The sequence below is a fragment of the Talpa occidentalis genome, unplaced genomic scaffold (assembly GCF_014898055.3).
Source record: "Talpa occidentalis isolate TD23 unplaced genomic scaffold, MPIMG_talOcc4v2.1 talOcc4.12, whole genome shotgun sequence".
NCBI lineage: Eukaryota > Metazoa > Chordata > Mammalia > Eulipotyphla > Talpidae > Talpa > Talpa occidentalis.
Window position 1 is genome coordinate 77,791,119 of NW_023601212.1, and position 14,071 is coordinate 77,805,189.

General features: G+C 42.1%; 1 protein-coding gene across 3 annotated transcripts in view; it reads left to right on the forward strand.

The window, feature by feature from the left end:
* Window positions 1–13,338, forward strand: part of LOC119241499 (general transcription factor II-I repeat domain-containing protein 2B) — a 35,471-nt gene extending 22,133 nt beyond the window's left edge. For 2 of the 3 annotated variants that reach the window (XM_037506801.2, XM_054693597.1), the window contains exons 9-16: window positions 1,586–1,663; window positions 1,764–1,820; window positions 2,517–2,579; window positions 4,827–4,904; window positions 5,763–5,846; window positions 6,464–6,647; window positions 6,951–6,979; window positions 8,736–13,338. In XM_037506801.2, the coding sequence (XP_037362698.1) occupies window positions 1,586–1,663; window positions 1,764–1,820; window positions 2,517–2,579; window positions 4,827–4,904; window positions 5,763–5,846; window positions 6,464–6,647; window positions 6,951–6,979; window positions 8,736–10,339 (2,177 nt within the window). In that variant the 3' untranslated portion in view covers window positions 10,340–13,338. The remainder of the gene's footprint in view (window positions 1–1,585; window positions 1,664–1,763; window positions 1,821–2,516; window positions 2,580–4,826; window positions 4,905–5,762; window positions 5,847–6,463; window positions 6,648–6,950; window positions 6,980–8,735) is intronic. The other variant, XM_054693598.1, reaches the window with a different exon arrangement.
* Window positions 13,339–14,071: the final 733 nt, after the last annotated feature.

Here is a 14,071-nt window from a genome sequence, read left to right on the forward strand (position 1 = left end):
GGCCCGGCTTTTGATGTTATTAACAATCTGGTTTAGGGCCTCCCCAGTGGCACAGCAATTGAGCGCTGGGTTGCGAAGCTGCTCACAGCCTCTGCTGCACTGGTTCGATCCCCGGCCTCTGGGTGAGGGTCCCACATGGCGCGCAGGCCTCCCCTGCCGCCCTCTGCCTGTTCTGCTCCCTGCTCTGGCTCTGGTGAATTCTCTCACCCTGCTGTGCTTCTGACTGTACCCAGTGCATGTATAAATAAATAAATCTTTAAAAAAAAAAAAAAACTTTAAAAAAAATCTGGGTTAAATTATATAGAATACAAACACACACTATATCTATATAGACACATACACACTATATATATATAGACATATATAATCATACGTATGGCTCATTGTAGCAGCAGGAGGGGCACAGGAGCAGGATATCTATGATCCGAGCAGACAGGTGAAGGAGTCCTGGAGCCCTCGGTAGCTTTTTCAGGCTTTTATTGAGATTTACCAGGTACATGGCAGGCAGGGGTGCCGGGGGACTGGGAGGCTGGCAGGCCTCCCAGCCCCCAGCAAGTCTTCACTCTTTCTGGGCTCTCCGGTGTTCTCTCGTGGCCTTGCTTCCTCTCTCTCTTGTTCTCTTCCCGTCTCTCTTTTGCTCTGCCGTTCCACTCTCTCTGTTCTGCTCTCTTCTGCTGGTGTCCCCGTGACACCACCTTTATAAGCCGAGTCTCTCAGCCCAGGTGTACCCACTTACGCATGCCAACACCTTGCTCCAGGTGCCCGCCATCAGGCATGCATTCAGGACCACAGGGTTCCATCATCAATCCTAATGGGGTGGTGGGGGGGCGACAGGCAGAAAAGCCTGATGCTTTTTTACCTTACCCTATACTCGTATAGAGAGTGTGTGTATATATCCCTCTCTATATATATACTTTCGAATCATAATAATATTTTTTCACTCACCCTAAAACCTAGAGGCTGAATGCAGTGCTTTAGTCTTTCTCACAAGTCTGTGTGTTGGCAGGCCATCCGGGCAGGGCGGGTTCTGCTAGGGCCTGATGGTCTGAGATGGCCCTGGGTCCCAGACCTCAGCAGGGAGGGCCTTGCGTCTGGGGGTGGCTGGTCCTGCACGTGCACGTGGCACCTCCAAGCCAACCCCCGCACTGATGCCCAGGCTTGTATCCCTTGAGCTAACCCAAAGTTAAGATTATACGGGTCGATTCAGGTCCCACTGCAGAAGAATATTTACGGTATTTCTCATAAATGCACAGCATCTTGAAAAGGAAAATTTCCCCCAACTGGGAACTAGACTTTCTGCTTCTCTTCCATCCTTTCTTCCCTCCATTCTTTCCTCTTCCTCTCCTTCCTTCTGCCTTTTATATTGATTTTATAGTCTTTTAATTTATATTGCTCATAAATTTATACTGATAAGGTATTTGTTCATAATACATGAGCTACAAGTTCTTTCGCTGATTAAAATATTGCTATGTTAATCAAAATGGAACCTAGAAGTGATATTAGTTGTCACATTTCTCTGTTGGTGGGTTTGACCCAACACTTTTTTTTTTTGACCCAACACTTTATCATTTCTTTGCATTCAAAGGTGTATCACTGAAAGTAACAGCTGTGTCAGTCAAGGAAGAATCAGAAGATCCTAATTACTATGCATATAATACACAAGGTAATACCATTTTAGAATCATTTTCCTCTCCAAAAGTTATCTGCAATGGAATATTTTCTATATCCCTGCCTTTTTGATATATTGCTTGTTCCCCTTCCAGGAAGCCATCATCCTTCCTCAAGCCATGAAGTAATAGAAATGGAATTACCAATGGAAGGTTAGAAAAATGAAGCACTTTATCTCTTTTTTTAAATTTTAGTTTTCAGTATTTTATAGGGAATATAATCACTCAAACACATGCCTGGAAATAAAGAGGTGACTTCCTAGCTTGCCCTTTTAATGTTAGCAACTCTTATTTTTCTGATCTGATCTGTGTTTCTATTTAAAGCTCCTGGACATAAACCCCCACCCAGTGCAGTTTGCTCCTTTACTTCCTATCAAAGTTCTTTTGAACAGAGTTGAATAGAATTAGGTTTTGTTTTGTTTTGTTTTGAATATACTTTTTGGAAATTTTTGAATTGGCTATAAAATTTGATAAAACCTCCCTCTGTTAATATGTAAATTTTTTGAGTGTCACGTGTAAGACCAAAATTACTACTGTGGCTTATCTGTCCAAGACAAGACTAAGGAACATTTCCTCTCCACACAGCCAGGCAGTTTGTAAACTTTGCCAGTTTACAGGCAGGATGACCTCACTATTAGAAGATAAAATTAATATTAATATTTTTGTCTCCTAAAAAAAAAAATTTGTCTCCTATTACTATCTGTTTTAAAATTAAATTTACCTCTATGCTTTAATATGAAGTCTACTTTAAATGTCAGGATAAGCTACTTTTTTGGTATAGAAGCAGCAAAATGTTGGAACATGAGGATATATAATAATGAATGTCATTTTAGAAATTTTTTTTTCAAGATTCTACTCAGCTTGTCTCTTCAGAAAGGAGTGAGGACCCTGAATCTGAGGTGAAAATTGAAGGTTAGTTACCAAAGCCTTGCCATCTGCCCAACACTTAAGTATAGTTTTCATTCTTTCTTAAGGGATATTTTTGGGCAGAAATCTGAAGTGGGAACCTGTGTCTGTGTGATCACAGCAGTCCATGTTCCCAGCCAGTCCCAAGTGCTCCGGGTTTTTCAGACAGTGGAACTAAGCCATTCAAGTTATCACTGGCCCCAGGGGGACCAAACTGGGTTAGGAGGAAGAAGGAACCAAGCAGGGTGGGGGTGGACAGGAGCAGTAAGGGAAGGGCAGACCAGTCCACTCAGAAACATACTCCCTCTCCTGCCAAGCTTGATAAACAGAATCCAAAAAGAACAGCTGACAAAAGAACAGCTGAACAGCGAGCTCATGGGAGTGCAACTATCTAAAGGAAGTCAAGTTCCAAGCGTGATTTAGTTATGATTTTTTAAGATCCACTGTGTTTTCTCTGAACTGTTTACCCAATTGACCTGTAATCTGTTTTTTGTTTGTATGTTTAAAAATCATATCCATTCTTTACAATTAAAAGATTTATGAAACCTTTTTGCTTTTTCAGGGACATGAGTAAGACCATTTATCCTAGAATGTATGGGGTTTCAGTCCATTTAGTTAATGAATGTGCCTAATTTCTTTCTTTGTGATCTATTTAGTAATACACTAAAAACTATTTTTATCTCTTCATGCTGAACTATGAACTTCTCCATAGTATCTTCCTAGTAAGAGAAGTTCTTTGATTTTTATATATTTAATAATACTATATAAGGTTTCAATGTTATTGGGTATATAATTCTCTTAGTATTTAACCTCACTCACCTGTTAAACAGACATGATTTTGAATTAGTAAAGTCTGAATTTTAAAATAGTATTAAATAAATTCAGTTTTTAGAAACATGATTTAACAAGAAGACAAAAGTATTTGGATAATAGAGTATAAGCTATAAAATAAACACCCCCTTGAAGTTGTTTACTTTTTTTTTGGCTCAATAAATCCTTTTTATTTAGAGATATTACTTCACAGGAAACACATCATGGGGTCTGAACTATTTTTCCATGAGTTGGGGAACTTTGAGATTTAATGACTGTTCCCAGACTGACATAATTCTTCCATTGTATTTCATTCATTGGAATTGTAAAAATGGTTTCATCAAGTTGATTATTTTAAGGAGGGAGATACCTCTGTCATCAATATTTATAATGATTTATAACAGAAAAGTGGGTGCAATTTAAGAGTCCAGCAGTCAGAGAATAGGTAGTGGTGATCTGTTTGGAAAGATGCTGACAGCACATCCAGTGACAAAACTAATTCCAGACAAGTTATAAATGCAAAGGGGAGGACAATAAGAAATCATAATTCATGGTAGGAGGTCAATTTTTTTTAGAAAAAATATTCTATAGAATGAAAAGGAAGTACAATAAAATAGGAAACAAAACTCCAACAACAGTATTGGAATTATGCATGATTTTACTTCTCTCCTTTTATATTCACTTCTCCCTGACTCTCCACAGTCAGCATGTATTATTGAAGCGTTAAGAGAAAATGTTCAGGTGCCCACTGGGAATGGGCAGTGTTTCTGTGGAGTCAGGCCTGACAGCTTTATTGGACGTGATATGGTGATACCATCAGTGTAACTACAGGGGGACCCACAGCCAAGAGGACATGGATTTTGGGTGGATTTTCCACTAGTGAGGATTCATTTGTACTTGAGTACAAATGAGTACTTGGGGCTGAGTAGCTTTGTGGATGGAGTGTGATTATTTACACAGGAGTTTCAAAGCCATAAAGCTTTGTTGTGGCATCAGATACCACCATTCTGAGCCATACCGTGAGATTTTTGTTTTCCTAAAATTTCCATGAAAGGATACCCTTAAAGCACTTAAAAAATTTTTTTTTTGAGGTGAAATTCACATTTCATAAAATTGACCATTTCAGATAGAACAGCTCCAGTGGCTTCAGTGCATTCACAAAGTTGCACAACCACCATCTCTCTACTTCTAGGCATTGTCATCACCCCAAAAGAACACCCCCTACCCACTAAGCAGTTACTTCCTAATCCCTTCACACCCAACCCCTGGCAACCACCAGGCTACTTTGGCGCTATGGATTTTCCTATTGTTATACTGCAGCTAAATGTTCTCTAAATTTCTTAAAATTCAGTCTGTGCTTCTGATCAAAGTGGCACTTTGACCTTTTTAGAGGAGAATTGGCCTCATCTTCTTCAAGTTGTAAATTTCCACTTCTGTTTTAAGGAAACACCAATTCATCCAATATCACAAATTCTGCAGCAGGTGTTGAAGATCTTAACATTGTTCAAGTGACAATTCCAGGTATGAAAGTTTATCTGGCTTTACCACAATTTACCTTATGTTATATATTTCATTTTATAGGTGAGTTTCTTTGGAACTGTTATTTTTTGCTTAGTTCGCCCTGACAACTAAGGAATGACAATCCAGGGATATATAATACGCTGCAGATTGCCACATAGTCAATATCTTCCTTATAGCAGACATTGTTATCCAGATACACTGGCGTAAACTGGAAAACCCTCACCAGGGCAGGCAACTCCCAGCACCAGCCACCAATGAATTAGAACTGGCCACAGAAGTGAAATATACTACTTGTACCTCAATCCTCTCTTTTGGATACGCAAAATATATCTGCAGAGACACAAAAGAATCTAGTAACAGTTCTCCAAGGAAGGAAGCAAGGTTAAGTCAGGGATGGGAGAGATGTTTCATTACATACTGTTTTATATCTCATGGATTTGGAACCATGTAATTAGAACAGAATTTTTAAGTATTGAAAAATCTCTCTTCCAATCTCATTTCATTGTACTCCTTGTATATATCATATTGCGCCAACTAGGATCTCCATTTTGAAGTTGAAGAGTACTGGGGAAAGTGGACATCCCTGTCTTGTGTGATATTGAAAATGTACCCTAACATATAATGTGTTTACATAGAGCAATTATTCAGAAATTTAGAGGTACTTAGAAATTATTGAGAAATTTTTCTATTCTCTGTAATGGCTCCCACTTATAAAACATTCCAAAATATTTAATTGTTGCTAAAACTAAAGGAATAAGCCAGGTAAAGTGTTTTCTCACGTGTTAACAGGCATCCTCCAATAGCTTTCCTGGGGGAAAATATATTAATAATCCTAGTTGTCTGTTTAATTATTTTTAGATAATGAGAAGGAAAGATTATCAAGCATTGAAAAGATAAAACAACTAAGAGAACAAGTCAATGACCTCTTTAGCCGAAAATTTGGTAAGTATTTATATCATTACATATCCAATATTATGTACTTGAAATACTTCTTTTTCATTGAATACTTTATCTAAGAAATTGATCTCTCTGTGAAGGAGCTATCATCAAAATTAGTATGTATAATCTCTGAAGAACTTTTATACAGAAACACTAATTATCATCTTTAACAGTAATCCTCTTTAGCAAATCATTATTTTGTAAAATTAAAATTAATACATTGTTATAGGTCAGTTGTATCTCAATATAAAAGTAAAAGATAGCAGCTGGTTCTGACTTACTGCAGTCCCGCCATGGCTGAGCATCGCTGTTAATGCTCAACATGTGATTAATCATTTAATTCTCATAAAAACGTCTTTCAGGTAGCTGCTACAATAATCCCTACTTACTGGGCCAAGAACCTGAGTCAGCTGCACTACCCATTGCCAATTTCAAAATCATGAAATTATTCACACGTCTCAGTACCACTTGCAAATAAAGTCATAGTGGCTGATCGCCGCTGTTGTCACTCGATGCGGATAGTTTGAAAACCTTGACATTAAAGATAAAACATGGCTTAGGGAAAATAAGGGACAAACTGAACTAATTTTTTGCTGTTTGCCTCATCCATTTGCTCACAGGTGAAGCAATTGGAGTGGATTTCCCAGTGAAAGTTCCCTACAGGAAAATCACATTCAACCCTGGCTGCGTGGTCATTGATGGCATGCCCCCGGGGGTGGTGTTCAAAGCCCCTGGCTATCTGGAGATCAGCTCTATGAGAAGGATCTTGGATGCTGCAGAGTTTATCAAATTCACGGTCATTAGGTAAGTGAGAGCTCCCTGCTTGGTCAGGAGATGCGATCTGCAGATGTCACTTGCCTAAGAGGAACATGTGGGAGCAGAGGGTCCCTGCAACCCCCCCACTGTGCCCCACTGCCTCGTGTGCTCATTTTATCCTATTCTGCTTCTGCCAGCAGTGTGTCTGTGTTCCTGTTTCTTGGTGATCGTGGGCAGCCTGCCTCCCACCAAACCTAGCATAGAGGTGACATGAAAGTTTGTCAAATAGAACTAAATGGCAAGAGAGGGAAATTGAGCTCCATGCATTTACCAATGTCTCTTTCTTTCCAGACCACTTCCAGGCTTTGAGCTCAGCAATGGTGAGTATTTTGTGTGGGGAAGATGGTTCGCTGTGTCACGTGAAGTGTCTCCTACGGCACTCACCATGGGAGCCTTGCTTCTAGAACACTCAGCCTTAGAGCAAAGCATGCTGCTCTTTATATGCATTTTATTTTCCCTGATTGCTCTAAAGTTCTTTATTCTGTTGCTTGAGCTCTGTTAGCCATGCCTTTTTTTCTCATGCAACAGTTTGGTAGAGCTTGCTCTACTTCAGACTATTGATGAGTGAGATAGCATACTTTATTCCAGAGACCTCTATAGCGGGGACTCAGAGCTGACACCGAGCTACTCTGTCTCAGTTGGTAGATAGTGTCTGCTTGGCCACCCCAGGCCCCACATCTCCCACTGCTGACCTCCCCACAGCTCAGAACCCAAAAGGCTAAGATGTGGCGGAGAACAAGCTCCCAGTAGCCCCTCCAATGAGGAGAGTGACATCTGTTCTGATGGAGCAATGCTCCAGCCACTCTTCTTATTCAGTGTTTTTTTTTTTTTAAAAGATTTATTTATTTATGCATACAAGAACTGGGGTACAGGCTAGAGGTGCAGGGAGGTGAGAGGATTCACTGGAGACAGAGTGGGGAGCAGAACAGGCAGACTGAAATACACTGCTGAGGGGAGCAGCGGGCGAGTCAGGAGAGGTCTGCTATGCCATGTGTGTATCTCCCTGGCTGGGGATCGAATTCGTGCTGCAGAGGCTGCGGACAGCTTCATAGGTTGTGTCTTAACCCCTTGCACCACCAGGGAGTTCCTTGTTCAGTGTTTTTGATGTCTCCCCTGGAGACAAGTGCACACAAGTCATTATCTTATTGGGGGTGGGGGGCGGCTAAAGCAGAAGATGTAGGATGGTCTCATGAGTTTGAGTCACAAGGGAACCTTCTCAGTAGAAGTTTGAAAATGAAAGTGTTCTTTTAAAATGCTCACTTATTATTCCTAAACTCATCTGTTTCTAAATGATCTGTTGCATTTTTAAGATAGCTTTGCTGAAGCATAATCTACATACCATAAAATTCACATGTGTGAAGTGTACACAAGTCAGTGATTTCTAGTAAATTCAGTTTCACAACTACCACCACAATCTAATATTAGAATGTTTTTTATCATCCCCCAAAAGATTCCTTCTACTCATATTGAGTCATTTCCCGAAATGACTGAATGAACTAAATGAACTTTCTGTCTCCACTTACATTTTCTTTGAGTTTTTGTATCTGTGCTGCCTTGAAGTTAAGCTTACCTGCATCGTGGCCAGATCCTTTAAATTTAAAATAAGAAGTTCTTGGCTATCCCCAGTGTCTTTGGTGACTCGTAGCAGGTAAATCATGTGCCTTTTGTGCTCACTTCCTTCTCTGTTATTTCAAAGTTCTCTTGAGAATCAAATGAAAAAAAAAATGCAAAAATGGTTTCAAATCATCCCTGTTTATACCAGATGTGGCAGATACAGCTCCTTGCTGAAACTCACCAAAGATGTCTTTTATTTGATTGGTATTCTTTTTAAAAATGGGAAATAGTTGCCAACATTGAAAAGTCAGGGTCTCTTTCATAAATACTGATTTCCCAGTTTCTGTAGAAAATTGAAGATCTGGCCATAGCTGGCCCACGTTCACTCAGGCAATGTTGTGCAGGAGCTAACGCACCCCCAGCCTCTTCTGTCAGGCTTGTCATCACGCTTTGCTGCTGTTTTTCAACAGTAATAATAAGACAAAAGTGAAATCTTTCTTATTTCCACGTTTCTGTCAAAAGTGGGAAAGCGAAAGATAGACCAAGAGGGACGTGTATTTCAAGAAAAGTGGGAGAGGGCGTATTTCTTCGTGGAGGTGCAGAATATCCCTACGTGTTTAATATGCAAGCAGAGCATGTCTGTGTCGAAAGAGTACAACCTGAGACGCCACTATCAAACCAACCACAGCAAGCACTACGACCAGTACACCGAGGAGGTGCGTGACGAGAAACTCCAGGAGCTGAAAAAGGGACTCCAAAAGTATCTCTCAGGGTCATCAGAAACGGTGTGTCCTGAGCAAAAGCATGCACTTGCCAGCGTGAGTCCGACTAAAAATACAGCCGTGCAGCCGGTAGAGGATGTAGCCGGGCACTTGTGGGAGAAGTTACGTGAAAAAATCAAATCATTTATGGCATATTCTATTGCGATTGATGAGATCACAGACATAAATAATACCACCCAGTTGGCCATATTCATCCGTGGTGTCGATGAGAATTTTGATGCGTCGGAAGAACTTCTGGATACTGTACCTATGACAGGTACAAAATCTGGAAATGAGATATTTTTGCGGGTTGAGAAAAGTCTTAAGAAGTTTAATATCGACTGGTCAAAATTAGTCAGTGTGGCCTCAACTGGCACGCCTGTGATGGTGGATGCAAATGACGGACTTGTTACCAAGCTGAAGTCCAAGGTGGCGATGGTCTGCAAGGGCTCAGATCTAAAGTCCATTTGTTGCATCATTCACCCAGAATCGCTTTGTGCTCAAAAGTTAAAGATGGACCACGTCATGAGTGTGGTAGTGAACTCTGTGAACTGGATATGCTCCCGTGGGCTGAACCACAGTGAGTTCACGACTTTGCTCTATGAGCTGGACAGCCAATACGGCAGCCTTCTGTACTACACAGAGATTAAGTGGCTCAGCCGCGGGCTGGTGCTAAAGAGATTTTTTGAATCGTTGGAAGAAATTGATTCCTTCATGTCATCGAGAGGAAAGCCCCTGCCTCAACTGAGTTCTCAAGACTGGATCAAAGACTTGGCCTTCTTGGTGGATGTGACAATGCATCTGAATACTTTGAACATCTCTCTCCAAGGGCATTCACAAATTGTTACGCAAATGTACGACTTGATTCGGGCCTTCTTGGCAAAACTGAGCCTTTGGGAAACTCATCTGGCAAGGAATAATCTGGCCCACTTTCCCACCCTGAAATCAGTTTCCAAAAGTGAAAATGATGGCCTGAACTACATTCCCAAAATTGTGGAATTAAAGACTGAATTCCAGAAGAGGTTGTCTGATTTCAAACTCTATGAAAGTGAACTGACTCTGTTTAGCTCTCCCTTCTCCATGAAGATCGAGAGTGTCCATGAAGCACTTCAGATGGAAGTTATCGACCTGCAGTGTAATACGGTCCTGAAAACGAAATACGACAAGGTCGGGATACCGGAGTTCTACAAATACCTCTGGAGTAGCTATCCGAAATATAAAAATCACTGTGCAAAGATTCTCTCCATGTTCGGGAGTACCTACATTTGTGAACAGCTGTTTTCCATTATGAAACTGAGTAAAACCAAATTCTGCTCCCAGTTAAAGGACTCACAGTGGGACTCTGTCCTCCACATTTCAGCATGATAAGGGGGGTGATAAAAGGGGTGCTCCCAGCATGTCCCAGGCGTGTGAGGTTGGAATGGGACGAGACACGGGGGAGACATGAGAAAATGAATTACCAAATATTTCTGGTTTTCCATTTTTTTCCCCCACTCTGACTCAGAAATATAACTTGCAGTAACATACCTGTTTGTATGACATTTTATGCCTCACCATATAGTTCAGTAAAAATCAAAGTTTTATTGTATTTCCAGTAATTGACTTTTCTTAAGCCTGGCCTGTTTCATTCATCAGATAACTGGCTTGACCTCTGTAAGCATTTGGGGCTGTAAATTCAAATAGATCAACAGAGAAATAGGGGGGATAGGTATAATCATGGAGGGGTTAATATGCCCACATATTTGTCTCTGCCTTTTGCCGGGTATCCCTTATGGTATAACTTGCTTCCAAGGTAAGGTGAATCGGTTGGGGGTGTATTCTTCTATCATCTTTTCTCTGCCTCCATGTGAATCCAGAAGGGTAGGAATTAAAATGGAAACCCCCATCACAAATAACATTGGCTCTAAAAGGCAAAGTTAACTGAGGTTTTGGAGATTCTTTTCTTTACTTTGAAATAATTTCAAATTTATATAAAAGGTGCAGAAATGGAATTAGTATGGAGAACACTTACATACCATTTAGCCATATTTTTTTTCATGTTAATATTTCACCCCTGTTTTATCATTTTTTTACTTTCTCTCCCTCCCTCTCCTGTGTATGTCATATTCAACATTGCCTGAGTAATGGCATGCCTCTGAGCCTCTGTATGTATAAATGTATGTGCATAATTTTTTCCTGAACCATGTGAAGGGAAGTGACATCTTTTACCCCTAAGTACTTTGGACAGTATTTTCTAAGAGTAAGAATATTCTCTTACATAACCATGATTTAGTTACCAATTTGAGTAATCGAGTGTTACTGCTCCTCGACCTTTTGGCTAAGCTCAAATGTAAATCAAATATTGATGCAATAATTTTTTAATCTAGTTTTCTCTTCATACTCCAGTTTTATCAAGGGACCCATGATGTCCTTTTCCTTTATAGCATTCCCTCCCCACCCCAGAAGGTTGGCATTTGGAGGCACATGTGTATCTCTGACCTCTGTGTTCTTAATCTCAATTAGTCACTGGAATTAGTGGCCCTCCATATTGGAGGGATTGGTCTGACTAGGGTGCAAAATGCCAAGCCTGCTGACCCATGACTCAATAAAGATGCAGTGATAACAGCGAAGGGAGGCTGCAGCGGGGAGAGCCGGAGCTCTGGGTGGTTACCTGTGCAAGGCCCCAAGCCTGAGCGCATGTCATCAGACACTGGGGAATGACCCAGTCCTGCCAGTGGCTATCTTTGGGAATGAATGCAGTCACAGCTGGGCCCTGCCAGCTTGGAGGCTTACTTTCTGAGGAAGGAGTGCGGGGTGTTCTGGTTTATACTGGGAGGATGGGTTGGGGGAGGGGAGGGACGGCCAGCTCCTGATGCATCTGCACAGATACTGAGCCCAAACATCAGAGGTATGGCCCTGCATCAGGCCAGACTTGCCTGGGACTCCCAGCTCTCTTGGATGTGGGGCTATCACATAAACTTCAAAGAAGCCTTGTTGGTGGGCAAGACAAAAATCAGCCCCTCGTTTTATAGACGGGCAACTGGAATTCAGTGGTTGAGCTGCCGCTCCTTTTGCACCCTAGTCAGATCAGTCCCTCCAATCTGGAAAATAGTCCCCTGCCCGAGCTGCCAGGATGCAAATGGAGGTCTGCGCGATGCCTGGACTATGTTCTTCCTGGTCTGAGCAGCCGCTGTGCAGACATGGAGATGCTGCCAGTGTCTGTCACGCTGCCCCAGCTCCTCATCTGTCATGTGTGGCTCCTTGTTGGGACTAGCCAGTGGGTGACAGGGAGGGGACAGAAGGGTTCAGCTGCACTGCTTTCTGTTGACTGGTCCATTTATGGCAATGTGTGGTGGAACCAGGGTGGCTTGGCCAAGACTGTCACTCTTATTACGAAGCCAGGACTGGAGGAAATAATTGATACCAGGTGATTTTCAATAGTTATGGTGATGGGGCGTCAGCAAATGGGAACAGTTGGGAGTGAGCAGTGGAGAGATGAAATCAAGACCTGGGCATTGGATTTGGTGGGTCCCTGTCAGCTCCCAGCGGTGGGGGATGCACTGCATCTGTGCCAAGGCCCTGTCTTCCCATCCCAGGGTGGTCACTCCTCCTGCCAGGATCCAGGGGTGGAGGGCTACAGAGGATGCATGTCACACTCCCTCCTCTGAGCAGCCCTCAGCCACCACATCCACCAGACACTAGGATGTGAGCTCCGTGGGGTCAGAACAATGTAATGGATCCCACAGGGCTTTGGAATCAGAAAAGAAAGCCTGACTCTGCCTCCCAGTTCTGCCTCCTAAAGTGCTGTATTACCTTAAACAAGTCACCTACATTTTCCAAGGCCTGGTTTCCTTTTCAGTAACATACCTGATGGGATTGTTCTCAGAACAAGAGTTGTTTAAGGAGCTCAGCATGAAAACTGGCTGCAGAGAGAATGCAGCCTTAGCCCAGGCACCGCCGGCACCCCCACCCATCATATACCTCCCTGTGCACGCACGACTGCAAGCAGGCCCTCTGGACCTTGGGCTCACTCACATGCCATGGTCCACATCAGCACAGAGACAGTGAGGCCAGCACAAGCCACTGCCGGGGGACTGGAAATTAAAAAAAAAAAAAAAAAAAAAAAACCCGCAGAAAACACTTGATTGGCACTTTAGCTTGAAAAAATTGAAACTAAAAATTGTGAAAACATCACAGCATATCTACATATTTTTTAAGACTTTCTGTTACAATTGCAGCTAAACAAGCAAAGGAGTTGGACAGTTAATTGCTCCACAGTGACTTATGACACTCCTTGATGTTGGACATTTCCAGCAAAACTGTGGTCTACAAATGCAAAAATAACTAAATAGGGCCTCCCCGGTGGCGCAGCGGTTGGGCGCTGGGTTGCGAAGCTGCCCGCGGCCTCTGCGGCGCTGGTTCGATCCCCGGCTGCTCCCCGGCCACCGGAGGAGGGTCCCACATGGCGCGCAGACCTCTCCTGCCGCCCGCTGCTCCCCTCAGCAGTGTACTTCGGTCCTTCTGCCTGCTCTGCTCCCCGCTCTGGCTCTGGTGAATTCTCTCACCCTCCCACGCTTCTAAGCTTCTGACTGTACCCAGTGCTTGTATAAATAAATAAATAAATATTAAAAAAAAAACTAAATAATTAAGTTCTCAAGGTCTCCATCATTTTGGGGGCAAATTATTCTCTTGAGAAGCATCTTTCACCTGGCAAACTTTCTCCTGTATCTAAGGGACCAGAACTGCCTGTCCTTAGTGCCATTTCCCTCCGAGCTCTTCCTGCCACTCGTGGCCTTCCTGACAAGCTGAGTCTTCTGCAAGATTTCCAGCTCCAGTTTAAACTGTGGTGTCTGCATTTTGGGAAAGAACCACCAGCAAAGACTTTGAGGCCATGGTTGGCAGCAGTGCTGGAGAAAGTGGTGGTGATGTGTATTTGCTTTCTAAATGGACAAGCTCGAAGTGAGTAATCAGAGGTGCCCCCTCCCAATACCTAAATTATATATATATAATATAAATATATATTATATATATTTATTGGATATATATTATATATTTCTATATAATATATTATAAACGTTATATATTATGTATTATATATTTGTATATAAAATATATATT